The sequence below is a fragment of the Spermophilus citellus genome (assembly GCF_964194105.1).
Source record: "Spermophilus citellus genome assembly, chromosome: 3".
Classification (NCBI taxonomy): Eukaryota; Metazoa; Chordata; class Mammalia; order Rodentia; family Sciuridae; genus Spermophilus; species Spermophilus citellus.
The window spans coordinates 201,920,323-201,947,463 of NC_138184.1; the positions used below are offsets into that span (position 1 = coordinate 201,920,323).

The window sequence follows — 27,141 nt, forward strand, 5'->3', positions numbered from 1 at the left end:
CAAGTCTGCAAGTTGGGTGTGGTAGCACATGCCTGTAATTCCAGCAGCTTGGGAGGCTGAGGCAGGAGTGGAGGATCTCAAGTTCAAAGCCAGCCTCAGCAACTTAACAAGGCCCTAAGCAACTCAGTGAGACTCTGTCTCTAAATATTAAAATATAAAAAAAGGTTTGGGATGTAGCTCAGTGCTTTTGTTCCTGGGTTCAATTCCTGGTACCAAACAAACAAAACCCCAGAAAAACCAGTTCAGCATGGGATAAAGTGACCCAGAGCTGCCTTGGATATTTATCATGCACAGATGGGACTTGAAAAAATCTAATGCAATCCTGCTGTCAGTCAAAAGTCAAGAGGTGGATATGGGCAGGACTCTCTGGAAACTTTCCTGAGATTCCCCAATAAAACTGGAGGGCAGTAGAGGAGTACCATCCTCCTCTGAGAGGACCCATCCTCCCCTTTCCCTTTTTCTATCCTTTCTAATAAACTCATGCAGCTACTCTGAGCAACATGTCTAAAATCTTGCTGGTGTGATTGAAAGAGCTGGTATCAGAAGACCACCATCGATGTCTTGACCCCACAGCAGTGGGCACCTGTGCTGTAACACAATTTCATTAAATGGTTTTGAGATGATCATAATGTTTTTTATTCTTTATTAATCTATGGATTATACAGATTTCTGAATGTTAAATGAACATTGCAAGTTTGGGAATGAAACATGACTTGTGATATATTATCCTTTTCATATATTGTTGGGTTTAGTTTATTATTTTGAGATTTTTTACATCTAGGTTCATGAGTGATGTGGGCTTATAATTTCCTTTGTTGTAATATCTTTGTCAGGTTTGGGCATCAGTTTTTGTTGTCCAAATAAGGACTTCGGACTTTATTTTGAGTGAGACAGGCAACTATTCAAGGTTCATAAATGTACTAATAAGAAAAAAAATCTCAGATATTTAGTGGAGAAAAAGGCATTTTATAAAACAATGTATATAATACAATCACGTTGTACAAATTAATAAGTTCTCTGTTACATACATTTTTGTCAACAAGGGTGGCCAGGGAGGGGATTTTTTTTTTCATTTTTTGCCCTTTTGTATTGTTTGACTTTTTCTTACCACATGCATTCATTACTTTTATTTTAAAAAATAAAGAAAAAATATCAAATTTTTAACTTGAAAAATCCTCATGAAAGGCCATGTAGGTACCCTCCTGGAGTGGAAGGGTTTTGTCCTTATGACTTAATCTAAAGGCTCCGCTTTTTAGTACTATCACATTGTTGATTAAACTTGAACACAGGAATTTGGGGGAATACATTCAGACATTCAGGCACATAGTAAGAGATTCTCAACCTGAATCCAGAGGAAGGGTTCAGCTGGAGCGCGTAGACAATTTGGTGTCTATGGAATGTCTGGGGAAATTGAGGTGGTAGTGGTGGTGGAGTTACTAGTGTGTGTAAGGAATGAACACAGAAATGAATCCCAAGGTCTTAAAAATTCACACTAAGGGGAAAGAATGAAGTAGAGTTCCCCAGGGGCTTGTCAGTGTTAGCATGGAGTCTGATTTGCACGATTTGAATGTTGTAAGTTCATTAATTAAAACTCTCAATATTAAAAAAGAAAAGAGCAGATATACAAAATATATCACAGGACTGGTTTCAAAGAGATAAGCCTTCACCACATTTTGTTTCTTGATGGGCAGATAGAGGTCTCCTTGACCATATGGCCTCTCCCCATGCATTGCAGGGGCCACTGCCACTCCATCTCCCTTTGATTTACTCACCTGTTAAATGAGGGTAACGAGAACATACTCATAGGGCTGTTGTGAGCATTAAATGTGTTCATCCATGTGAAGCTGAAAACAACTGCTACATTTAGTAAGTATCTGATTAGTGTCCACTATGATGCTGGTAAGCTAAGAAAGGAGGAGGGGGAGGAACTATGTCTTTAGTCCAAACTGTGGCCAAGTCATCAGATATACCCCTGACATGTAGTCATGTTAAATACATTTTGGAAGAAGATATTATTCACTCACATTGCCTGTTAACATCAACAAACCAGATAGAGAGCCTGGAGACTGGACCGAGGAGTAAGACCCATGAAACTGCAAGAAAGTTCGAGAGGAGAGTCAGGGAAGATTTTGTCACTGACCTTTTCCCTTTTTATCCTCAGGAGGGTCGGTATAACATTTCTGTCTTCCACTGAAGGCACACCTCCTACACCTCCTATGTTATGACTTAAGGGACCGACTTTCTGTAGAGGGTGTCCCCATGGTCGCCACCCTCATGCTAGGGCTTAGGGGTTCTCTTTGCCTGGAAGGTGCTTCACATCTGACCCTAACCTTCCAACAATCATCTCAGACCCATGATGAAAATACATCTCCAACTCTATCCCTGAATACTGTTCCCTTCAATGACTCTTCCCTTTCTCTACCTTGGGTGCACCCTTTTGCACACATCCCCTCTGGCTGACTATGAGGGAAGGAAGCGTGTCTCTTTGCTTTTTGTATTTCTTCCACTCCCCCACTGCTTGGGCAGAGTAGACAAGCACTAATTAGCCGTTTAATGAATCACTTTTTCTTAGCAGCAACAGGACAAGTTCCTGCTCCCATTCTCCTTCTTGACGAGCCATCCCAGGGAAAGGGACTAGCTGTTCCTTACCTAATCCTCTGACTTCTCTCCCCAAGCAGCTTGAAAGGGGCCCCTCCCCAGCTGCTCATGGGCCTGCCACCCGCAGGTAGTAGTCTCCCTGTACCAGGGGAGGGCACCATGATCATCATTCACCGTAAAGATTAGCCCCGACTTTATCATAAATGACTCTTACTTATTTGGAATAATTGTGCAGGACCTCTGAAGGGCGCCCCCACTGGAGTTTCATGATCATCTTCCTCCTGCTCTAGAGAAAGTGATGGCATGGTTGAAGAGACACTGCTTCCTCCTGGATGGAGTCTCCTGTTCTGGGACAAGGAATTGGTTTGATGACTCAAAATGTAGGTCTCCCTGAGATCCAACACAGGGGGCAATAGCTAGTTTGGAAGAGGCCTGGCGGATTGGGTTTGATCTCGCCCCTCGGCCAGGCAGCGGGTCCCCAGCCCACACCAAATGCTCCAACTGCCACTCCCCTAACTGTCGCTCAGAACTTTGCTTCTCAGTCACAGCACCTGCCTGTCCTTTGGATAACGGCTGCTTCAGGAGCCAGGAGAGATTTTTAAGGACCAGGTGAAGGTCTCACTTCGTGATTCAGGCACCAGCCTAATGTAGTTTCATGAGGAAAACTCAGTTGACTTTGGTTTTTGTTTGTTTTGTTTTTTGAGTGCCTTGAAAATCTTGCTTTCTCTCCCATTTCTGATTCACAGGACTCGGGAAGAAACCAGGTTGGTTATTTGAGCATCTTTCAATGCTTCTCATTTTTGTGTGAAGGCTGCTTTCTCAGAAGAGCTCCAGACTTTATCAACAAGAGAAATAGATCTTTTTCTCTTCAAAATGTAAATATATATTTTATTATTATTATAAGTAATAAATGTTCATTGTTAAAATCCATACCATTCAGAGTGTATTCCCCAACTCTGCTATGTCAGAGATAACTAAATAGTTTGTAGTATATCTTTGCACTCCTTGGAAGATGTGTGTGTGTGTGTGTGTGTGTGTGTGTGTGTGTGTGTAACATTTAAGTAACCTCACTGAATATTATTTTCTACTAAATATTATTTTCTAATCTTACTTTAAAAATTCAAACCTGTGTCACAGAGAACTTCACATTAATCCATATATATCTGCCTTTTCCTATCCAAAATTAATTTAACCCTTTATATGCTGATGGATATTAGGCCATTTTCCTTGTTTTTGTTTTGTTTTGCAGTTATAAGCAAGGAATGGTGTAATTAATTTCCTTTTATGTGTATCTTTAATTACTAGTGAATATATTTATGGGGTAAAGTTCTAAAAACCTAACAGTTGGGTCTAACAATACACATTTTGATATCTGATAGATGCTGCCAAATTGCATCCCATTCCACTTCCCAAAAAAGTTTTCATGCTGCCAGGTTGTACCAGGGCTGACTTACCCACTAGGCACAGTAGGCTGCATGCCTGGGGCCCATGACTGTTTTGGGGGTGGCATGATACTATTTTAATTTTGTTTAAAATCTAGAGAAAAATAAATATAATAATGAATAGCTAACATATAATGAATTTAGGCTGGCTCATATTCATCTTTTTAGCAATGCCATTATAAAAGATGATTTAGGATTGAAGTATACTTAATTTTTATAATTAAAAAAAAATATATATATATATTCAAGTGTTTTCTTGGAGGAGGGATCCCATGGGAAACAGGCATGCATAGTTCCCATGCAAGCAAGGCTCTCAGTTATCTGTTTCTTTATATTCTTACAAGCCTGAGGATTATATTTAATCTTTGCCAGTCTTTTATGAAAAAAAATTACATTTCACTATTGTTTTTACTTACAGTTCTTGGTTGTTTGTGAGGTCTTGCTGCTTTCTCAGAAGAGAAATTTACTGACCATTAAAATTTCCTTTGTGAATTGCCTGTTCATGTTTTTTTTTCTCATCCTTGTCTTGGGTTGTCTGTATTTTCATTGATAAAGTCCTTTTTACAGTACAGAAAGTGTTGCAAATATTATTTTTATTATTTTGCATTTTAGATTTATTGGTATCTTTTTGTAATGGCATCGAAGTATTCCTGTACCCGAATCTGCCCAGCACTTCTTTTATGGTATCATTCTTACAAAGGCTTCTAAAAATTTTCCTTGTATTTTATTTTATTGTTTTGGTACCAGGGATTGAACTCAGGGGTACTCAGCCACTGAGCCACATCTTCAGCCCTATTTTGTATTTTATTTAGACATAGGGTCTCACTGAGTTGCTTAGCGCCTCCCCATTGCTGAGGCTGGCTTTGAACTCGCCATCCTCCTGCCTCAGCCTCCCGAGCCACTGAGATTACAGGCGTGTGCCACTGTGCTCGGCCCTTGTATTTTATTGTAGAATATCTATGACTATTATTATATATGATAATATGTTTAATTCACAGGGAATACATTTTTGTATATAATGCAAAATAGGTATTAAAGTTCAATTTGTTTTCCAAATACATAATTGTTCCAATAACATGAGACAATAATTTGAAATTCCATCTTTATCCAATATTACATCCCCAAATATATCAGTTTGTTTTTTGAATCTCTCCCATCCCATTTATCTATTGCCACATTAGTACTATAATTTTAACCATATTGTTTGATGATGTTTTGATTCCTGATAAAGTAAATAACTACTCCTCCCCTCACAATTCGTACCCCAGATACCTGAACTTCTTTCAGTTTCTAGACTGTCTGCTTGCTCCTCCCCTGCTCCAGGCTGTTCCCTCTGCCTGGGAAAACCATATTCCACCTCTTCCCTTGACCAACTCCTACACAACCTGCAGGCTTGGCTTAACCCCCACTTCTCTGGGAGCTTTGAAAAACCCCTTCTACTCCCTGCCTGTTCCTCCAGCCCTTTGTGAAGGGCTCTCGTACCATCCTTCCACACTTCTGGCCTGCTTATATTGTCTCTCACCTTACTGCTTGTTTGCTTACCTTCTATTCAAAATGTGAGCTCTTTGGTGGCCTTAGATCCCTGCTTTATAAAAATATTAATTTCATAATAGAATGCAAGTTATTCTACTCTATGAGCCTCATCTTACAAAGATTTGTTCATGATTTGTTTAATGAATGTTTATTAAGCACTGTCATGGCTTGGTGCTCAAGGACAGGGCCAAGATAATTAAAATTGGGGGGAAAATTACCTGAATGTCACAGGGATCTAAGGTTATAGAGGTATGGACATGAATAACACTTTTTCTCTTCCAGGAAAATAGACTTGGAGATCAGTGAGCCAATAGACTTTAGTTCGGGAGATCAACATCTGATTCGGAAAGCAGCAGATAAAAGGGCCCAATCTCAATCTGGCCAGCCCCCCAAATCTACACCTTCACCTGGGGTCCAGGAAACCCAAGGGAGTCCACACCCCAAGGCTACTGATCGCGCACATACCTATGTGGTACAAATTTCAGATGAGCCAACCCCAGCTGACAGCAGTACAGTCACAACCACCGCATTCTCAGACGCTGCTGTCCGCAGAGGTGAGAAGACAGAAATTACCTTTTTGGAAAAGAAGAGCAAATGCGCTCTCTCTCTCTCTCTCTCTCTCTCTCTCTCTCTCTCTCTCTCTTGAAAATGTATTTTTAAAATTTTGGTAAATATATATAGCTTAAAAAGTTGCTACTAAAACATTTTAAAACTTTAAATACATTCCAGACACTGTGCAAGTATCACCACCATCTATTCATATGACTTTTGCCCCTCACAAAACTCAAATTCAGTATCCATTGTTATAATTCCTTGTTCTGCTTCCCTGCAGCTTGTGGAAACCATCATTTTACTTTCTGTCTTTAGGAATGTGACCACTCTAAGTAACTGACACGAGGAGAATCATGCAGCATGTTTCTCTGAGGACTGACCTGCTTCACTTATTTCACCTGATGTTTACCTATGTTGTAGCATATGTCAGAATTTCCTCCCTTTTCAATTCTAGATGCTATTTTATTGTGTGTGTCTGTCATATTTTGCTCATCCACCCATGCTCTGATGGATACATAGTGTTCCCACCTTTCGCCTATTGTGAATAATGCTGCCGTGAATATAGTAGTACTGAAATCTTTTCAGGCACTTGCTTTCAGTTCTTTTGGGTATCTATCCAGAAGCAAAATCACTGTATATCCTATTAACTCTTCAAAGCCCCCCAAATAATGCATTCTGGGGATTATGCTAATTAGGCAAATGCGGATGAACTTTTAGCCTACCTTCCTTTTTGCTTCCTTTCTTTCCTCCTCCTACCCTCTCTCTTGCTCTCCTTCCCTCCCTTTTCAACGTGAAGAACTTGAAGTCAGTTTGTTTCCACAATTGATTGTATCACAAAATAAAGCTAGCTCTTTAACTGACATTTATTTTTCATATCAAAGAATAAATCAATGATTTCGGCAATGAGGATTCAGCTACCCACTTAGTTCAACAACTGCTTTCCTATTCTTACCTCATTTCTTATAAGTACTGACTCTCCATATCTGGGGATTCCACATAGATGGAGTCAACCAACTGTAGTTGAAAATATTCTAAAAGTAAAGGGAAAAATGTTGCAGCAAGGGCTGAGGGTGTAGCTCAGTGAGTACAGCAGTTGCCTAGCACCTGCGAGGCCCTGGGTTCGCTACCTAGCACCTCAGACACAAAACAAAGCACAGCAGAGGTGGCATCAGTACTGAACATGGAGAGACATTGTTTTTTCTTGTCATTATTTCCTGAACAATTGCAGTACAACCACTTACTAGCACTTACCTTGGCAAACATTCTTTTAAAGTATTTCCACAGTGTTGCTTGTCAGAGAGACTTTTTATTATTATTCTGTTAGCTTTTACTACTCACACTGTGTCATGAGATAGGATAGAGTACCACAATGGTAGACTACACCCAAGTTGTCCAGGAGATTCAGAAATTCATAATATACATGTGGCAAACAACTTTTGGCCTTTTAAAGAAATGAGAATTAGTCATTAACTACAAAATGTTCTCCCCACGTTCCAAGTGATAACATAATATTGACTTAAGTTTCAAAAGATATTCATTGGATGTCCTAAATATTCTCTGTAAGTCAGGAATACATTCAGCAACTAGTAAGAGAGACTTAAAACCTGAGACTTAAATGAGATTTTTTTTCTTCTTTCCTGAAATATGCTATTCAAAGGAAGGTGGTTTGAAGCTAATGTCTCAGGTCCCCACTGGCCACTGTGTTACCCTTAAGCCTTCCCAGGCCTGGACAACTGGCAGGTGGACTGTGAGCTTTGAATCCCACCACTGTCACCCTGTGGCCCACACCCTGCAGCCTGAGACTAGAAAGGTACCTTCTGGAGCTCTTGCCCATCAGGAAGAAAAGAGAAAAGGCAAAGGGACAAAGACAAACAAGGGGACAAGGGAGGGCAGCTGCCCAGATGGCTCCAAGGGGACACCATTCACAGAGAGGTGTCCTGAATCAGCTCACCTGAACTCTTCCCAGGGCTGCCTCGGAAGCCGCAGGAGTTTACAGTGGCCTGTCACTGGCCTGTCTGTATTGCATGGCCACCTCTCCCTGTCCTGGTTCAGTTGGGTCCGTTGCTACCCTTACCAAGATCTGGGTCAGATAGCGAGGAAGCCAGCGGGAGTGGGCGCCTCTAGCAACGGGTGCCTCTGCCACAGATGCCAGGCCCTCAGGGTGTCATGCAAGGGAAATGTGACTGCATTTAGTTCTTACAGCAACCTGCAAACCAAGTTGATTGCCCTACAGATGTGGAAATGAGGCTTAAGGAGGTGTCATCGAAAAGTAGGCAGAAGCCTCCTCACCAGCGTTAGAGTTAGTCACTGGTATCCGCTGCTTCTGGAAGAAGTCTGGGCACTTCCCTCTTTTTAAAAAATTATGTAGTATATAAGAAGATGAAAGTGCTACGGAAAAAGGAAAGGGGTAGGGTGAGTCGGGTGATGGATTAAGAGTTATGGGGATGAGGACTACAATTTTTTTCCATGGTGTTTGAAACTAGGAGTGCTCTGCCACTGAGCTACAACCCCAGCCCCATGGACTAAAAATTGTTTTTAAGTATTTATTTTCTAGTTGTAGGTGTACACAATATCTTTATTTCAGTTTTAGGTGGTGCTGGGGATTGAACCCAGGGCCTCACATGTGCTAGGCAAGCTCTCTACCACTGAGCTACAACCCCAGCCTTAGACTACAAATTTTTAAAGCGGCTGAATGGTGATATATATAATCTACAGATGTTTGAATTTACTACTTTTAAGGGTATACCTCAATGGTTGTTATATAGTTATACAGGCATCACCACAATCAACTTAAGAACATATTTAACACTTCAAAAAGAAATCTTTTACTCATTAGTGGTTATTTCCTACAAGTCTGCTTTCTGTCCCCATGGATTTGCCTCTTCTGGGCAATTCATACAAATGGGGGTTGCACAGCATGTGGTGGTTAGTGATTTCCTTCTTTCACTTAGCATAATGGTTTCAAGGCTCAACCATGTTGTAGTATGTGTCTCTACTTCATTTCTTTTTATGGCTGTGTAGTAATCCATTACCTGGGTATAACATATTTTGTTTAACCATGCATGCATCAGTTGACAGAGATTTGAGCTATTTCACTATTTGGTTATTACCACCAATGCTGCAGTCAACCTTGGCTGTTGTGTGAACATCCTTTCAATTTCTCTTGTGTAGCTACCTAGAAACTTCCAAACTGTTATAAACAGTTTATAAAATATAAACTGACATTTTACATTCCAACCATCAATATATGAAGGTTTCCATTTCTCCGCATCCTTGCCAACTTTTTTCTGATCATAGTCATTCTGGTGTGTGTGAAGTGGTATCTCATTAGAGTTTTGATTTGTGCTTTTTCACATGCTCAATTGGTCATCCAAATGTCTTCTTTGGAGAATAAGATTCAAAGCCATTGCCACACTCTCCGTTTTTGTAAACCCACCATTTTCTTTCTCTGTCATGATTCTAGGGTTTGCCAGGGCTCAGTCGGCAACCTTGTGCTCTCATAATCAGACAATGGCTGAGACTGCTATGTCTGTCGTGTCTCCCTGACATGCCTGGCAGTTGCTGTAGGCTGTTGGCTGACTTCTTGTGGCTCGAGCTTCTTGCCATGTGGGTCCCAAGAAGAGGTGTACTGAGGACACCCTCCGATAGGCAAGCTGTCCAAGCCTCTGTTTGCATCACATGCAAATGTCCCATTGGTCAAAGTGAGTCTTGTGGCCAGACAGTCAGTGTGGGAGGCTGCTGCCCAAGCTTTGCCTGTATTTAGTTATGTCATTTGTCTCCTTGTTATTGAATTACAAGAGTTCCTCATGGACTGTAGAACAAGTCCCTAATCAGAAAGTCCTGGGGCTGGGGTTGTAGCTCAGTGGTAGAGCGCCTGCCTAGCATGTGTGAGGCACTGGATTCAATCCTCAGCACCACATAAAAATAAATAAATAGAATAAAGGTATTGTGCCATCAAAAACTAAATTTTTTTATAGCTTTATTTTATTTTTATGTGGTGTTGAGGATCGAACCCAGCGCCCTGCGCATGCCAGGCAAGTGCGCTACTGCTTGAGCCACATCCCCAGCCCCAAACTAAAACTATTTTAAAAAAAGAAAAAAGAAAGTCCTTTGTCAGAAAACTCTTGTGAGTTATTTCACCTTCTTGATGATGTCATTGGAAGCACAAAGCCTTTACTTGGATGAAAATCCAATTGATCAGTTTTTTTTCTGCTTGTGCGTTAGGAGTCATATTTAAGAATTCATTACCTAATCCATGCTCTTGAAGGCTTCTGCCTTTGTTTTTCTAAGAGTTTTTCTCTTATGTTTATGCCTAGAACCTGATCTTTAGTTAATCTTTGTGTTGTGGCATGAGGAAAAGTTCCCAATTCCTCCTTTTGTACATATATATCCAGGGGTCCCAGATCCATTTGTTGAAAAGATTATTCTTGCCCCTCATTGAATTGTTCTGGCACATTTATTAAAAAAAATCAATTGACTATAAAAGCAAGGGTTTATTTCTGGACTCTCAACTCTATTTCATTGATCTATTATTATGATTCTGGGCCACATTTATTATTTATTTTTTCACAGCCCCCGCTGTACAATAGATGCCAAATTAACTTTAGATAAATGAATATTTTAGTGAAGGCAGCACACAGTTGGATATGTATGTTCTGGTATTTTGATTAAGAAAACTTTGTCCCTCTCCTCTGTTGTCATGCTTTCGTGAATAGAAACTGCCCAGCAAAAGGAGAGTTGACCGTCCTATGAGTTCACTCTAAGTAGCATTATTTCATTTTTTTTCCTTTTAAATTGAGATAAAGCCATGAAAAAAAGAAAATTGTCATTGCCAGTGGCATTGCCAGTTTAGAGGACCCCAGGAAGACCTGTGCAGTAGAAAGTAAACAAAAAGAGGGGCTAGAGTGTAGCTCAGTGGTAGAGCGCTTGCCTAGTATGGGTGAGGCACTGGGTTTGAGTCTTAGCACCACATAAAAATAAATAAATAAAATAAAGGTCTATCAACAACTAAAAAATATTTTTAAAAGTGAGCAAAAAGAGATGCTGGCATACTATACTTTACTGTTACTCACTTGGAACTCTCTGATCTGACATAATTCACCAGGTTATTTAGTTTCTGCATTTATAAATAGGAAGGAAGGGGGTTGCTAATGGCAGTCAGGTTGGAGAGTTGGGAACTCTGAAAACTCTGCATTCCAGGGCCACCTCCAGAGGAGTAAAAATCCTGTTCACTTGTAGCCCCTGAGCTGTTGCTGTTGTCCATTCTGTCCAGGGGAGTAGCTGGATCCCTAGGAGGGAACTGCCACATCCCTTGACTTTCAGATCATTTTTTGGTCCTAAGGAAGATGGAGAGTGCCTAATAAAGAATTAAATCCCTGAGTTTGTGAAAATTTGGGTTTCTATAGATAAACTCTAAGGTTTCCAATAAAACATAATTAACAATTGGTTGAAATTATTTTCCGTTGTTGTTGTTTGTACTCGAGACCGACTCTGGCTTTGTTGTCCAGCCTGACCTGGAACTCCTGGGCTCTAGGGATCGTCCTGCCTCAGCCTTCCAAGCTCTGGGACTACAGACATGTGTCACTGTGTCCACCTTTGATTAAATACTCTTTAAAGGCTCTGCAGAGTTGTATTTGTTTTTGTTATTGCATTTGCTGACTGGAAAAAATCAAAGGAAGAGGCTGGGGCTGGGGCTCAGTGGTAGAGTGCTTGCCTAGCATGAATGAGGCATTGGGTTCCAGCCTCAGCACCACATATAAATAAAAAAAAAATAAAGATCTATCAACAAATAAAAAAATATTTAAAAATAAAGGTATAAAAAATACAATAACATTATAAAAAATCAAAGGAAAACTTCATTAAGTATCAAAATTAGGTAATTACATTTGTATTTTTACTTTGGAATATTTGTGTCACTAAAATAATGTTTCTGTCTTCTCAGCTTTCATTGTGAAAGTGTTCCTTCTCCTGTCAGCCCAGTTGTTGGTCACTGCGACAATTATCAGCATGTTTATTTTCTGGTAAGTCTTTATCACTGGTGTAGCATAAAATGTTAAGTTGTTCACATTAATTCTCATTGAATCAACTCTTTTTAATTTTGATCATTTAAAAATTATATTTTTTCTTAATTATTCACCAGAGATGATATTTCTACAGGTTTGTTTTTCTGAAGCAATTCCTAGACCAAGGTGGTGGTAGATTTCTAGAATTCTACTTTAACTTCCTTCTTAAGCCAAGAACGTTTTTCTTCCTGTTATTTTGGGTACTATTTTACTTGCCCTATTTTCACAGATTAAACTGGATACAGGAAAAAGGTGAGAACTTGGAGGCTGGAATTAAATATTTGAGAGACTATGATCTATTACTGATTAAGTGTGCATCCTATGCAAATCTGAACTTATGAAATAGATGAATTGATTTATTTTACCTTGTATGCATATCAACCTCAGTACTTTTTAAATTAAAGAACTTCACTAGGTGTTTGCATTTATTTAAGTTTGACTTACCACTTACAAAAAAAAAATGCCTTTTTTATAAATGCATCTTTGTTCTCCTTGGTGCTGGGGATGAAACTCAGGACCTCACTCATGCTGAGCATTGCTCTGAGCTATATCTCCAGCCTATTTCTCTTTTAAGAAAAATGTTTCCAGCTGGGTGCAGTGGTACATGTCTATAATCCCAGTGACTCAGGAGGCTGAGGCAGGAGGATGATTGCAAGTTCATGGCCAGCCTCAGCAACTTAGGGAGGACCTAAGCAACTTAGTGAGACCCTGTCTCAAAATAAAAAAAAGGGGGGGGGGGCGGGGGGCTGGGCATGTGGCTCAGTGGTAAAACATCACTGGGTTAAATCCCTAGTACCAAAAAACAAAGCAAAAACCAGAAAAACAAACAAAAACCAGTTTTTAAACTTTTTTTTAGTTGTAAATGGACCTTTATTTTTAAATTTATTTTTATATGTCGTGCATGAGAATTGAACCCAGTGCCTCACCTGTGCTAGGCAAAACTCCACAGTTTTATCCCTATCTGTCATTACTAATCATTGTGGGTTCCCGCCATTCTTTTCATGATAGTGTTTTACTTCTGCTTAAATATGACATCAGTTAACAGAATGTACTATTTGTCATGTAAAACTATATCATTTTTTTTTAACTAGGAAAGGTTTAAAAACGTGGGTACGTTCAAACCCCTGGTTCACCTATGCACTCTTGTAAGTATCCTCAACTTTAATAAAATCTTGTTTTTCAACTAGCTATTGACTGAGGTTCTACTACTATTCAAAATGAGGTAATAAAGGCATAACCTTCTCGAAATTATATAGATGGAAACCAAACAAATGAGTGCTTGCCACCAGTCAGGATTGAGGTGTGTGTGTGTGTGTGTGTGTGTGTGTGTGTGTGTGTGTCACAATAAAGGGGGTGGGTAACACCAGAGAAGTCTTTGTTGATGTGTCATTGATGGAATAGCTCTGAATTTTGATCCTGGTGGTGGTTACTTGTATTTACACATAGATTTGTGTCATAGTTCTATGTCAAAAAACTAAATAGACACACCATATCAATGTCAAATTACTGGTTTTAATATTACATTATAAATATATAAATTGCAATCATTAGAGGAAATTGAGTGTAGGTTTCATGGGACCTTTTGGTCTCTTTGCAATTTGCTGTGAATCTATAATTATTTTTAAAATAAAAAGATACAAATACCCCACAAGCTATCTTCAGATGGCAATGAAAAAAAAAAAGTTTTAAAGGCAGAGAGGAAGAGAGAAAGGAGATATCATTTTTATAATTTTGTAATTCTTATCAGATAATGTTATAATGATATAGTCTGCATATCTGTCTGTATATATCATATAATATAATCATTGGATGTAAATAACACTTGGTTTTACATTATCCTGCAGCCCAGCATTTTTTGTTGTACTAATTATACTTGCTTGCTGTGGGAATCTCCGCCGTCAGGTGCCTGCAAATTACATTCTCCTGGGATTCTTTGTAAGTAAACTTTGCACGTGCTCTAGTTCACCTCTGACATATATTTTAGTTGCCATATTAAATTCATTCCCTTTTCTTCTGGCGACTCTTCTTGTGGAGTAATGCACGTAGGGATTATCTGTGGAATACTCTTGAGAGAAATTCTGGTTGTAATGAGGTAGTAAACTTACCTCTGAGGTAGCATCCACACCCCTTTAGCAAGTTAGAGAGTTTGGACTCCTAAGCTGCTCCTTCCCACTGGCAAGCTGAGCTCTGATAAGGCTATCTGGGGAACCCTCTCATGAGTCAGGGCTGCATTTCAAGAACAGGTAACTTGATTGTCCCGGGATCTCTGTCAGGCACAATAGCACATTTTGTTCTGGAAGGTGGTTTCGTATCTAGTTCACAAACTCATGAGTGCCATTTTCTTTATTTTTGTAAAGTGTGTGTTTTTTTCTAGTTCCAGTCCCTCTGGAAGCAGAAGCCATCTCTGAGCTCAGGTTGTTCCCAGTTCCACGACTTTCTTCTCAGTTCAGGAGAACTTTTCCAGCGCCCAAGAGTTGGGAGTCTGAGGGCTTCTCGTGCTCATTATCCTCACTTTGGTTCCTGGTTCCCCAGAGCCTCTCTGGGGTGACTTGACCCCACTTGTGACAGAACCTCATTACACCTGCTTTTCTGTCATTCTGTACCCCTCTAGGTCACACGAAACTATGTGGCTCCCTTTCTTGTAGCCAATTACTTTCTCTTCTTCTCAGAACAGAAAGACCCCCCGCCCCCCGCCAGGATGTTTCCAGCTCTCAACAGCTACCTGAGTGCCTAGATTTCCTGACCCTGAATAGAATCTGGATTCCTGTCATTATCCCCACATCCATCCCAACACTAAGCTCCCAGGGACTTAGCAGTATCTAAGAGTTATTTCCCCAACCCTCTCACTTAACAGAACCATCGGGCCCAGAAGGCAAGAACCTTCTGGAAGCCTTGGTCTCAGGAACTCACATGTAGCAATTGCTATGGTGCTTTGCTCCTCTTGGGAAAATCCAGAACCATCCCAGTGTGATTCAGGAATAGAGTCAGCACATGATTCTCTTTTTGAGTCTTTGAGTTTCTTCCATGCAGTGTTGACCATCCTTGCATAAGAAAATTTACTTACCAATTGGTAAGTAAGTTTATTCCTTATCTGGTTCCAAATCATATTTGAGGTAGCTTATGCAAATAAGTGCAAGATAAGGTGTTGAGAAAAAATAGGAAAATAAACCCAGTGGTTCGATTGATGTGCAAGATGCACTAACTCCTGTACACCTGGGTGTAGGGATCCTAGCTTTGGTTCTGCACCTCCTGGTGGTCAAAGCAAACAAAGACCCATGACCAAGATGTCAGTCTCAGCATTCCATATCAAGCAGCACCCAGGAGGAATAGCTTCCTCTTGAGGTTGGAGAAGACTGGCTGTCTGCTGCCCACAGTCAGGCATTTCCTCTGCTGTGAGAGCATCGAGGAGCCTCTCTGGGTTGGCATGGATACCCTGCTCATTGCACAGGTCGGCAAGCAGGGTGTCCCGGTGCCTGCCCTGACAGCACAGAAAGCACCTGAGAGTGGGCAGGGCAACGGGCAGGTTTAGGAAGCTATGGGATTCTGAAGCTGAGAGGAGAGGGCAAGTTTCCTAGAAATGTTTGAATTTTTCCTTTTAACATTTCAAATGGTTTCAATGCATATTACAAGAGGAGACAGATAAAAGCTGTTGGTCTCCAGAGAAGCTGTCCTTGCTGAGGTTTTGTTCTCAAAGCAAGTAACAGCTGAAGAGAAGATATATTGTAGAGGGGGAAAGAATTAGCTGTATTTTCTAGGGTTAATATCTTGCCCAAGTGTTAGGAAGTATTGGGGTAAAACCATTTTGAAAAAGGAGTTGAAAGAAAGCAGGAAAACATACTCATGGAAGATACTTTTTGTCCCATGAAACCTTGATCCCTGGAGCCCATATTCTGAGCTCTTGAAGTCATCAGACAGGTTTGAGTCTACGGCCGATTTGTTCCTCTTCCTTTCCTTCTCACTGCCCCCCCCCCCCCCCGCTCTACACACACACACACACGCACACACACGCATGCACACGCACACACACACACCTTTAATATGCTGCAATGAAAAAACTGAGTTAGGAGAAGAGGGAGGAAGCATCTTGTGAGGAAGGTGGAGGCAAGCGTATGATTACAATATTGTGTGTACATGGAGTAAGTAAATGCCTGGTTCCTGCAATGGAAACAGAGATAGCCTACTTGGGCAAGTTTATCAAAGTAGAGAGTCAGGCAGAGCCTGGGCCTGGGAGAGCCAGACAGGTAACCCAGGACTTTGAGGCTCCAGTTATTTTCCAGCCTCTGATCCTGTTGGTTCAAGTTCAAAGCCAAAGCCGTGGAGTCCTCAAACTTGTCAGGTTGCACCCTCCTTTTTGTTCCCTGAGACAGAAGGACCCTTTCCTGGCTCTTTCTGTGGATCTTCCACACCCTCGGGTTTGCTCTGACTGAGCGTTCAGCAGCCTGAGGAACGTAGTCCCACCACCACCGCGGGCTGTCGTCCTCACAGCGTGGCTGTGGCTTTCCTGAGCCTGACACATCTGTGGTGCCGTCCTTGCTCTCATCCTCCAACTTGACTGCCTGCTGGCTCTTGGCCCCGCCAGCCTCGGCTCCCTTTAGTTGGTGGGAACTCTCCAGTGCAGCCTTCCTCCTTCCTCCCAGGGTTGGTGCCTACAGACGCAGTGCCACATGCCAGGAACTGCTCCCCAGTTCCATCTCCTGGCACTGGGAAAGTCTGGGTTCTCACCCCAGGTCCTTTGGAAAGTGTCAGTACCCAGACTCTGGGTGAAGCATTCATAGAGAGAGCATATCCTGATCTGATAGTGTTCTAAGACTGTGTGGATGGCCCCATTCAACTAATGACAACAGAATCCACAAATGAACTTTAAAAATGTTCTTTTATCAGTGCATAGTATTAATTATACAGAATATGAGCTTTACTGAGGCACATTCATGTATATACATGCACATACTTGGTTTCCACGTTCGTAATTAATACGTATTTAATTCACTGGATATGTTAAATATACTATTGTGTTTTAAGAAACTTGCACTGGTAAACGGCTTCCTCTTGTTAGTCCTAGGAAGACGGTGACAGAAACTGTTGGTTGTACTGTTGATTTCCCATACTCGCCCCATAGCTCTGAGGACCAGGGTCGTGTACTCTCTTGCTTGCTCCCTAGACCCTGCCCAGAGCCACACTTCAAACCACCGCCTGTGGATTCTGGTTCTCAGCCTCATGCCTTGAAAAATCAGGCTTCTGATTTATTGTGAATTTTTTTTTTTTGTAGACACTTCTTCAAGGTCTGCTGCTTGGAACCATATCAGTGTAAGTCTTCGTTACATATTTCCTTATTATTGTGTGTGCCTTTCCTTGAAGGTATGAGAACAGTAACTGCAGTCTCTGGTTTTAGTTTCTATAATGCGGAGGAAGTGTTGTGGGCCACAGCAGCAACCACTCTGGTGACATTAGCACTCACTATATTTGCTCTACAAACAAAAGTACGTATAATTGGAACAGATTTCTGTCCTAAGGGGGTGTACTGGGAGTGTTCCTTTGTCCCTCCTGACCCGTTTCTGCACCTAGTCCCTGAGCTCTGAGGTCCTGTGGGTCTCCCCACCAAGGCCCTCTTGTCTTTGGGTTTTCCATGGACCTGGACCAGTGGATCCCCAGCTGGAGATGGGAGGCAGGGAGGAGAGAGGGAACTTATTCCCATGGCAACCTCTGGACCAGTCCCTCTTAGCATAGTCGAGTTTCTTACAAAAAATTCACTGTCCAGAGGTGGCCAACCCAACACAGACTTCCAGGCTCCCTGTGCTCTTTTTTTTTTAATATTTATTTTTTAGTTTTTGGTGGACACAACATCTTTGTATGTGGTGCTGAGGATCGAACCCGGGCCGCACGCATGCCAGGCGAGCATGCTACCGCTTGAGCCACATCCCCAGCACCTCCCTGTGCTCTTCCCTTTGAGCCTAGAGGTGGCACCAGCTCTCTCTCTGGCTCCTAGCCTAGACCCACTTGTGCTCGCTTCCCCGTGGATAGTATTTTCACAAACAAATGCTCCTCAAAACATCCTATTTGAGTGTGCCAACTAACTGTTCCCTGCTGGGGCCCTGCCTCTAATAAAGGAGTTTAAAATTCAAAAAGTTTACAGTTCATCAAGGATCCAAAGTGCCAAGATGACCCGGAGAAGGTTATGTAATCCAGGACTGCTTTTTTTAAAGTATGACATCAGTCTCTGCAGCCCTGAAACGCTCCTGGAGTTGGTGAGATATTTTCAGCAGCCCTTTCTTTAGCTCTGGTGACCTTCTCTTGGCAAATGATGGATTTGTCTTAGTTCAATAACTTAGAAGTGTTTTTCTCCAATTGTTTGGCATGGTAGGGAGTGTCTTATATACATGAAGAATTTTAGCTTTTTCTGGAAGAAAAAGGAAGAAGCAACAGAGAGGCAGAAGGGCCTGCTAAAATATTTGGTCAAAATGTATCAGAAGTGTTAATTCATATCAGCGTGATATTTGTCTTGTCAAAACTGGCCATTTGCAGAAACCAGCCTCTTTGTAAACAGATATGCCCTCCTGAGGTGAGTGAGGTGGACCACCGAGGAAAGCATAGCTTCATTTAACCATTTCAAACCCTCTAGGAGCTGGGGTTGTGGCTTAGTGATAGAGTGCTCGCCTAGCATGCTTGAGGCACTGAGTTTGATCCTCAGCACTACATAAAAATGTAAAAATAAAGATATTGTGTCCACTTAAAACTAAAAAAATAAATATTTAAAAAAAAATCTTCTAAAATGCAAGAATACTTTTTTGTATGTGTGTGTGGGGGGAGGGTCTTGAACTCATGGGCACTCGACCACTGAGCCACATCCCCAGCCCTATTTTGTATTTTATTTAGAGATAGGGTCTCCCAGAGTTGCTTAGCACCTCACTGTTGCTGAGGCTGGCCAAGCCGCTGGGATTACAGGCATGTGCCACCATGCCTGGCCACAGTACCATTTGTACCACTTCTGGCTTTTCCTCCTTTTCTCTCTAAAATGGAGTCTGGGAATTTAGGGTGAGGGTATGGCTCTTGTGAGCTCTTGGCACTGGCCCAGGAGAGGGGTAGGGGGCAGAGATGCCATGACCCATGGTTGTTCCTGAATGATGGGCACCTGGATCCCAGGGTTGCTGTGTGCTCTGTGGGTCTCTAGAGCTGAAAGTTCCCCACGGGTGTGACTTAGCACCTGTTGATCTCAGGTCTGTTCAGAGCCAACAGGGCTCTCCATCTGAATTAACCTCACCCCAGTTGTCTTCCTTTCCACTAAGGAGGACCAGGCCTAAGGTGTCAGTGTTATGAGCCAAGTTGACTACTCTGTAGATCCGAGCTGGTCAAGAGGAGTATGCCGTTAGGCACCGTCCAAGTCATATAATAAGACAGTCTTAAATTTCCTAGTAACACATTTAAAAAGTGAAAAGAAACAGGTGACCCACCATTGTATAAAATTACATGGCACCAATAAGCAATATGGGAAAAAAAGAAAGGAAACTAGTTTCAATATATTTTATTTAAGCCAATATATAGGAAACGTTACCATTTCAACATGCAATCCACATAACAGAAATATGAATGTTTAACATTCTTTTTGTGAGTTAAAATTCAAAATTTAGTGTGTATTTTATACTTAGAGCATATTTCATTTTGGACTGGCCACATTCCAGGTGTGTAGTAGCCACAGGTGGCTAATGGTTGTCTTTTTGAAGGTGCAGTTCTAGACAAAGTTGCTCCCAACCCCCTGGAGGGCCTGTTGAGACATTGCCAGTCCCCTACCCCAAGGTTGTTAAGTCAGCAAGTCTGAGGTGGGGCCTGTCCAGCACTTCCCAGGTGGTGCTAATGGATGCTGCAGGTCTGGGACCCACACCTAGGGAACCAGTGCTTTAGATTATTCTCTGGGCATTTCCAGGGTAGGGGGCAAGAGGGGCAATGCAAGAAAATATTTAGGATATTTTGGATATTGAGGCTCTTCTTTTGCTGCATAATTTATTTCCTCCCCCAGGCAGAAGATGACTATCTTATCCCTTTTCTTAAAAAAAAAAAAGAAAGAAAAGAAAGGGGGCTTGGGCTATAGCTCAGTGACAATATGCTTGCCTAGCATGTGTGAGGCACTGGGTGTGATCCTTAGCACTATAGATACATAAAATAAAGGCATTCTGTCCATCTACAACTACAAAAAAAATTTTTAAAAAGCCCCTGATCAGCCTAAGCTAGTTTAAAAAGACAAAAATAAGAAAAGTCGCAGTAATCAATTTCAAAATTAAAAAAAAACAGCAATTTTTGAAAACTTAGTATATATCTTCATTAAACTATATGCATTTAAACATGAAAAAGATTCCCAGTTGATATCTTGGTATATTTCATTCCATAATGTTTTCTATGCATATGTTCTTAAAAATGTGAATAGTCATGATACTACTATCCACATAAATTCACATCATTTTTCCAGCGAACCCTTTTTACTAGGGGAAATTTCATATAAATATAAAAATAGAATGGCATAGTGAACCCCATGTTACTTATCACCTACAGTTTTAGGGATCACCAGCTCTGACTTCTATCATTTCATTCATGCTCCTTCCTTTTTCTCCCTCCAGAAGCAAATCCCCGTCAACATGACACTTTTTATGTAGCATTTTTCAGTGGTTGGCACTAATGGGTTTCCATGGTTTCCTGAATTGGTCAGGGCAAATTGTCTATGGGGTTAAAAATGAACTCTGAACCCCTAGAAATCCCTTGCAGACGATAACTGAGCTGTTGTTTGTTTCCCCAGTGGGATTTTACCTTGCTAAACGGAATGCTGTTCGTTTTCCTCTTCGTACTTGTAATCTATGGAATTCTCTTAATCTTCATTCGATCATATGTAAGTGGGCTCCCGTTTGGAAACCTCAGAGAGCTGTTGTGACGGGTGGAGGGCTGGGGGTGTAGCCTCACCCGTGTGAGGCGCTGGGTTCAATTCTCAGCCCTGCATATAAATAAATGAATAAAATAAAGGTCCATCAACAACTAAAAGAAAAAAAAAGAAATTAAAAAGAAAAAAAGGATGGATGTAGGTAGGGCTGACTGTGTCAGTCTGGGTCCTCTGAGAGCAGACGTGGAGTTGGGAGCATGCCAGGATTTTCAGATGAGAAATGTCCAAGCGAGAAAAAGGGAAGGAGGGCACTGATGCAGGTTGGGAGAGCTGTCGGACCAGCCAGCATATCTGGTCCCTTGGGCAGGAGGGCAAAGGGAGTTTGGGCAGAACATTCTAGATGTGGTGTGGTCTGAGGGACACAAGGCCTTCATCCCCTACCTCCCAGGAAGGGCCCTGCTGTTCCCAGCCAATGATGGGCCAGTGCCTAAGACAAATTGATGTGAGTTGCAGGGCCCAGCAGCCTCAAGGTCACTGTGCTCCCCTCCTGGGAGCTGAAGGTCCCTGGGGTCTGTCCTATTGACAGCCACACTGACATCACTGGGTGGTACCGTGGGCCGGGGATGGAGTCTGCAAATACTGAGCCTACCCTATACTCTAGTTGGCATTCCCCAAGAGGGTCTTGAGGTAAAGCTACTGGCAGGAGCCGTCTTCTCCTGTGTATAGGTGCAGCCTGTTTGAAGGAAGGAGTATGGAAGAGAGAGTTCCCTATGACATGTGCCAGTAGCAGCCTAGAGGAGGCTCCTTGTCCCAGTTCAGATTTTTTTCCTTTAATATATTCATTGAGATCTTGCTATGTGTCAGACCTAGGCACATTGAACTCTTAGAACATTCCTGAAAAGTACAGACTGGAACTCTTGTGGCCTCCAGATGGTGTCACCTGTTCCCAGTCTCCCTTCTGCACCATGAACCTTGCGGGCCAGCAGAGTGCACTTGCCCACCCCTCCCAGGCCCAGCTCTCTCCGGCTGCAAGGTTTGGCATATTGTTCTCAGGGGCTGTACACCTCTGCCTTGTCCTCTTCCCAGGAGTCAAACCTTGGGTGTTTAGACTAGTTCCATATTCTGGTCAGGAGTGTCTTGGCTGCGAGGAACATATCCCATTCAGACTAGCTTAAGGCAATGACCTAGAGAATCTCATGGAACTCCTAGGTGGAAAGAAGAGCTGGGTTCACAGGAACACAAACCCTGCCTTCCTCTCTGGGGCTGGCATGGACCGGCCATCTCTATTTGTGCAGTGGATCTCCAGCCCTGGCTGATGACAATGGGCTGTGCTGCTTGGATCCCTCTAGACGGGGAATTGATTTCTGACTGGCCTGGCACATCTGCTAAGCCCAGTTACAGAGCAGAATTTCTTGACCACTTGGCAGAGTCACTGTCTCCACAGTGGGTGTCTTCCACCTCTCATCACAGCCTTTAGCTAGGGAGGGCGGATTCTCTAGAACCTCACACATGTAGATGTGTGGATGAGGCAAAAGCAGAACATGTCCAACACATTCTCCTTGCCCTGCCATGCATGGGATATTCAGCATTTCCTCATGGAAAATTATTTGGCATGTGTGAGGTTGGTTTTCTTTTGCTTATTTGTTGGAATTGAGTGGATGCTGTTGACTCTGTTCGACTTTCTTGTTGATATTGGGTCCTTACCCATCAGCGGTGACCTAAGCAAATCCTTTGGTTATTCTAAAGTCTTGTTCTTAAGCTACAACTGTTTTCTTTCTCTCCGCAGTGGCTGCACGTGCTGTATGCTGGACTCGGAACCGTGCTCTTCTCCATGGTAAGTCCGTCTCTTCCTCTCCTTGATGAAGAACGTGCTGTCTGTGCTAGTTATGTGGAGTCAGTAATTCACTAGAAACCCTTGGGCAACTGGCTGCCTCTTATAAGGTCAGATTTAAAACCATCACCCCCAGGAGAGTTAGATGGTCCTTCCAAGTCCACAAGAACATTGCTTTTCCTCAAAGAGTCAATATTTAAGAAGAGAACAAAGGGTTATTTATAAGCCTCAGTACTTATGGTAGCAGGGTGTGATTTCATTTTCTCTCTGCGATCGGCCTCTTTTCTATTCTTGCATAACATGGACTTCTCATGGGGACTGGCCAGGGTCACTGTCAATGCTTCTAGAAAATTTTCCTTCCATTTTGACCTGTCTCTTGCTTCATATCTTCACAATTATTTCAAGGAATATTTGATTTAAAAGGTATTACATGCATTTGTTTTAAAATGCAAACAACATAGAAGACTACAAAACTATGATAAAATCTCTCTCTGATTCCCTGGTCCTCAGAGATAACCACTGTAAGTAATTTCTGGGAATCCTTTTAGAATTTTTTTTTTTTTTGCCACATGAGCACCATTTCCTCTTGCAGTACTATGGGCACACTATATATAATGTCCTGCTTTGTCCTTTTCACTTAGACGTGATGGTCTCCACATACTGGCAGACCTAGGTCAAGCTCACTCTTTTTCAGGGCTGCCAGGTTTTTCCATCACTTACTTTTATCATGTCACTTCTTTGGGGGATTTTGTCTTATTATTTTATTTTATTTTTTTTGCAGTGCTGGGGCTGATATCCAGGGCCTCACGCATATGGAGCAAGCACTCAACAATTGAGCTACATCTCATTCATTAGGTTTTTTTCTATTTTGGAAATTTCCAGATATAATCAGAAGTAGAGGGAATGGTAAAATGAATCCAGTATATTAACAAGTTTTAAAACCATCCATGTTTTGCTTTATCATTTGTCTTTTTGCTGCTGTTGTTGGAATTGGGTCGTATCTTTTAAATGTTGGAAAAGTTTACACCCAGCGGTTAAAGTTCAGTACAAACACTGCAGTTTTCTCATTTCTTTTCTTGTAATAGGAATTGATCTGTGCCCATCTTCCTGTGCTCCCATGTGCTCAGCCTTTGTGTGTTGGTGCTGGCTGTGGTGTCTCTTATGGCCCATTTAGGCAGTTTGTTTCCGTGTAAAATATACCGATGTTCTGTTTCCTACATGCAGGCAGAGCAAAACCTCTTGTTAGCTTAGGGTGGTCACTGAACACCAGACATACAGCTGGAGGAGAAGACTGAGTTTGTGTGTTTTAACCATCAGAGTTGTGATAGGGAGTGAGGCAGGGTACCACACTTCCAAATGCTCCTGGGGGTGGGGGTCTGAATCCTAGCTGGGGCTTCCCTGTGTGTTGGCTGTGTCTTCAATGGGATCTTGAGCCCTGGTCTCCTTGGAGGGGGACGAGCAGCTGGATCTCTGCTCATCTTCCTCCCCCACTTTCCTGTCTGCCCTCAAACACATGACCTCTCCTGAGAATCCACACTCCTAACCAACCAGTTCATGCCTGCAGAATCATTAAGACTCCATAATCCCCTCTTGTAAGAAGATCAAGATAAATTCAGGGTTTTTTGGATGCAAGAAAGAGAGAAAAGCACTCCTGCAAAGGAGTTAGGGCTCCAGGACGAGAGATGGATGCTCAGCTCCTTTTGAGTGACAAAACGTCCCAGTTTGTCTAGGACTGAAGTGTTTCCAAGGCCACCTAAAAATCCTGGGAGAATTGGAAGGATGGGCCACTCTAGCTGTTTTTCCTTCCAAAGGTGCTCAGATGAGACCTAGGGATAAAGGGCTAAGGGACTGAGCAGTTCAGGTGAGACACCTGCTCTGGCACCTCCCTCAGAGACGCACTAATATAACCAATACTCAGTGAAATCTGGCCCACCACCATTGGGTTGTTCCCACACTACGTGAGATAGCACCTGCCATAAACCTGGTGTGAGGCTGCCCAGGAAGAAGCCTGTTCCTCCCCTCCATTTCCCCTCTCCCGCCTCTTCCTCCTGGACTCCTTGGGAAAGGTTTCATTGAAGTGAATATTGCTCTCAAATCTATCTTTTTAAAAATCTTTTTTTTTTAAAAAATTTATTTTATAGTTAAAGGTAGACACAATATCTTTATTTTATTTTTATGTGGTGCTGAGGATGGAACTCAGTGCCCCACGCATGCTAGGCAAGCGCTCTACCTCTGAGCCACATCCCCAGCCCTTAAAAAAAAAATCAAAAAACTCCAAGGATTCTCTCTACTTTCAGTGTTGGAGATTTGGCCTAGATTCTGGATATAAGTAACTGCTCACTTTGCAGCAAACACAAAAATGAGAGAGGCACGCTGACTTTAAAAAAAAAAAATCTTGACATTTTTAAGACCTGATGATTTTACCTACTGCAGCTGAACGAAAACCTTTCTTTAGGGACTGACTTAATCACATGGGAGTCCCCTCTCTTCCTCTTTCTATTTTGGATATAAAGCACCATTAATTACTAAACCATCCCCAGTGGCAAGGTTTGCTGTTACCCAAAGCTCCATGAATTCAGATTTATTTTTACTGTGTGAATCAAGTGTTTGGAAAGCTCTTAGATTATTTGTTTAGCAAGGACATGGAAGGAAATCATAAATAGAGGGCATTTGGTAGTTTAACCTCTGTGTGTACTTTGTCCACTGGGTCCACATAATTAACCAAAGGTACAAAGATTTTGGATTTGGCTCAGATCTGGTCCCACAGGCTTCAGGAAGATAAGGCACTTGGTTTTATAGGAGTATAAACTTGGGGACTTCATGAATGACGCCGAAAGAGTAATATATTCAGCCCCAAACTGACTTTCTAGAGTATTTTTGTGCTATAGCTAAAACAGCTTTTTTTTTTTTTCCCAGAGCATTTAGGACACTTGGTTTGATAGACAGGTACGATTGAAGTAGCTAATTCTTCTTCCTTTCCTTTAAGTACCTGGTGATGGACGTGCAGCTCATGGTGGGAGGGCGTCATCACCACTCTGACCTGGACCCGGAAGAATACGTTTTTGCTGCCCTGAACATCTACTTGGACATCATCAACCTCTTCCTTTTTATTTTGCAACTGATTGGACTGGGACGGTAGTGGTCCAGCCAAGGCTAGCTTGTGCTGAGAAGCAGGAAGGAGGGACACTTGTGACGTGTTGCCAGGCTCAGATACGCAAAGGTTACCACTTCCTAAGCCCTTTTATTTAAAAAAACAATATTTAAGAACATTTTTATTTACCAAAGTTAAGCATTTGAAGGTAGCTGTTGCTGTTCTTCTTACTTTTAGTTCCACTGTCACATAGCAAAACTTATGGAGGACATTTCAGATTTTTATAAATTCAAAGAAAATAATATTTGTAAGATGCCCATTATTTTGTTCAAGTTTTTCCAGGCACCATTTCTGTACACATCTCTCTACATGAATAAAATGGATTACAGAAATTTAAAGTTGCTTCTTTCTTTACTCTTTATGTTAGCATTCTGTGGGACTATGTTGGTATATTGTTTTGCAGTACTGAGGATAAACCCAGGGATGTTCCGCCACTGAGCTATACCCCTAGAACACACCCCCCCCCCCCGCCTCCCGCAACCTGCTCATTATTTTTAGAGACAGGGTCTTGCTAAGTTGCTGAGGCTGGCCTCAAACTTGCCATGTTCCTGCCTCAGCTTCTCATGTTGCTGGGATTACAGGCGTGTGTCACTATGCCCACCAATGCATCTTCTTATTTTACAGTAAGATGAACCAAAAAGCTGGGTGCAGTGACAGGCTTGTAATCCTAGAGACTCAGGAGGCAGAGGTAGGAGGATTGCAAGTTTGAGGCCAACCTCAGCAATTTAGTGAGGCCCTAAGCAACTTAAAAAAGGATTGGGGATGTGGCTCATGGTAAAGCACCCATGAATGCAATCCCCAGTACCAAAAAATAAACACACAAACAAAAGAACTCTGCCTTTATCCTGGACTCCAGTCAGATGGGAGAGAATAACATCTACAAGTGGGATTGAAAGAGGATCAGCTTCAAGTTACTGTCCACAAAAGGCCCAGGTCAGAGCATAGCTGCTCTTGTCACCATCATGCCTGTAGTTCTGGGCTTGACTCAGAGACCATTCCTCTGATTGCGTGGGACAACTAGCTTCCTATGAAGTCCTATGTTTTAAACTTAATTTGTGTGTTTAATTGTGACAAAATATAAATAAAATTTACTTCCTCATCCATTTTAAGTATAC

The 27,141-nt window shown here is 42.0% G+C and overlaps 1 protein-coding gene across 2 annotated transcripts; it reads left to right on the forward strand.

Annotated features, from left to right (window-relative positions):
• Positions 1–807: 807 nt before the first annotated feature.
• On the forward strand, positions 808–26,314 carry LOC308644382 (protein lifeguard 1-like). 2 transcript variants are annotated; one of them, XM_081285429.1, is made up of 10 exons: positions 808–3,473; positions 5,856–6,127; positions 12,067–12,145; positions 13,279–13,332; positions 14,032–14,122; positions 17,454–17,491; positions 17,577–17,664; positions 20,967–21,056; positions 22,831–22,878; positions 25,862–26,314. In XM_081285429.1, coding segments are annotated over exons 1-10 (915 nt in total). In that variant the 5' UTR covers positions 808–3,471; the 3' UTR covers positions 26,015–26,314. The 2 variants fall into 2 exon arrangements, with proteins under 2 accessions (XP_081141555.1, XP_081141556.1); XM_081285430.1 differs by lacking the exon at positions 20,967–21,056.
• Positions 26,315–27,141: the final 827 nt, after the last annotated feature.

Excerpts from the sequence above, each read along its gene's own strand:
- LOC308644382 (XM_081285429.1), top strand. Across the intron at positions 14,123-17,453 it reads ACATTCTCCTGGGATTCTTT|ACACTTCTTCAAGGTCTGCT; the intron begins GTAAGTAAACTT and ends TTTTTTTTGTAG. Across the intron at positions 21,057-22,830 it reads TAATCTTCATTCGATCATAT|TGGCTGCACGTGCTGTATGC; the intron begins GTAAGTGGGCTC and ends TTCTCTCCGCAG.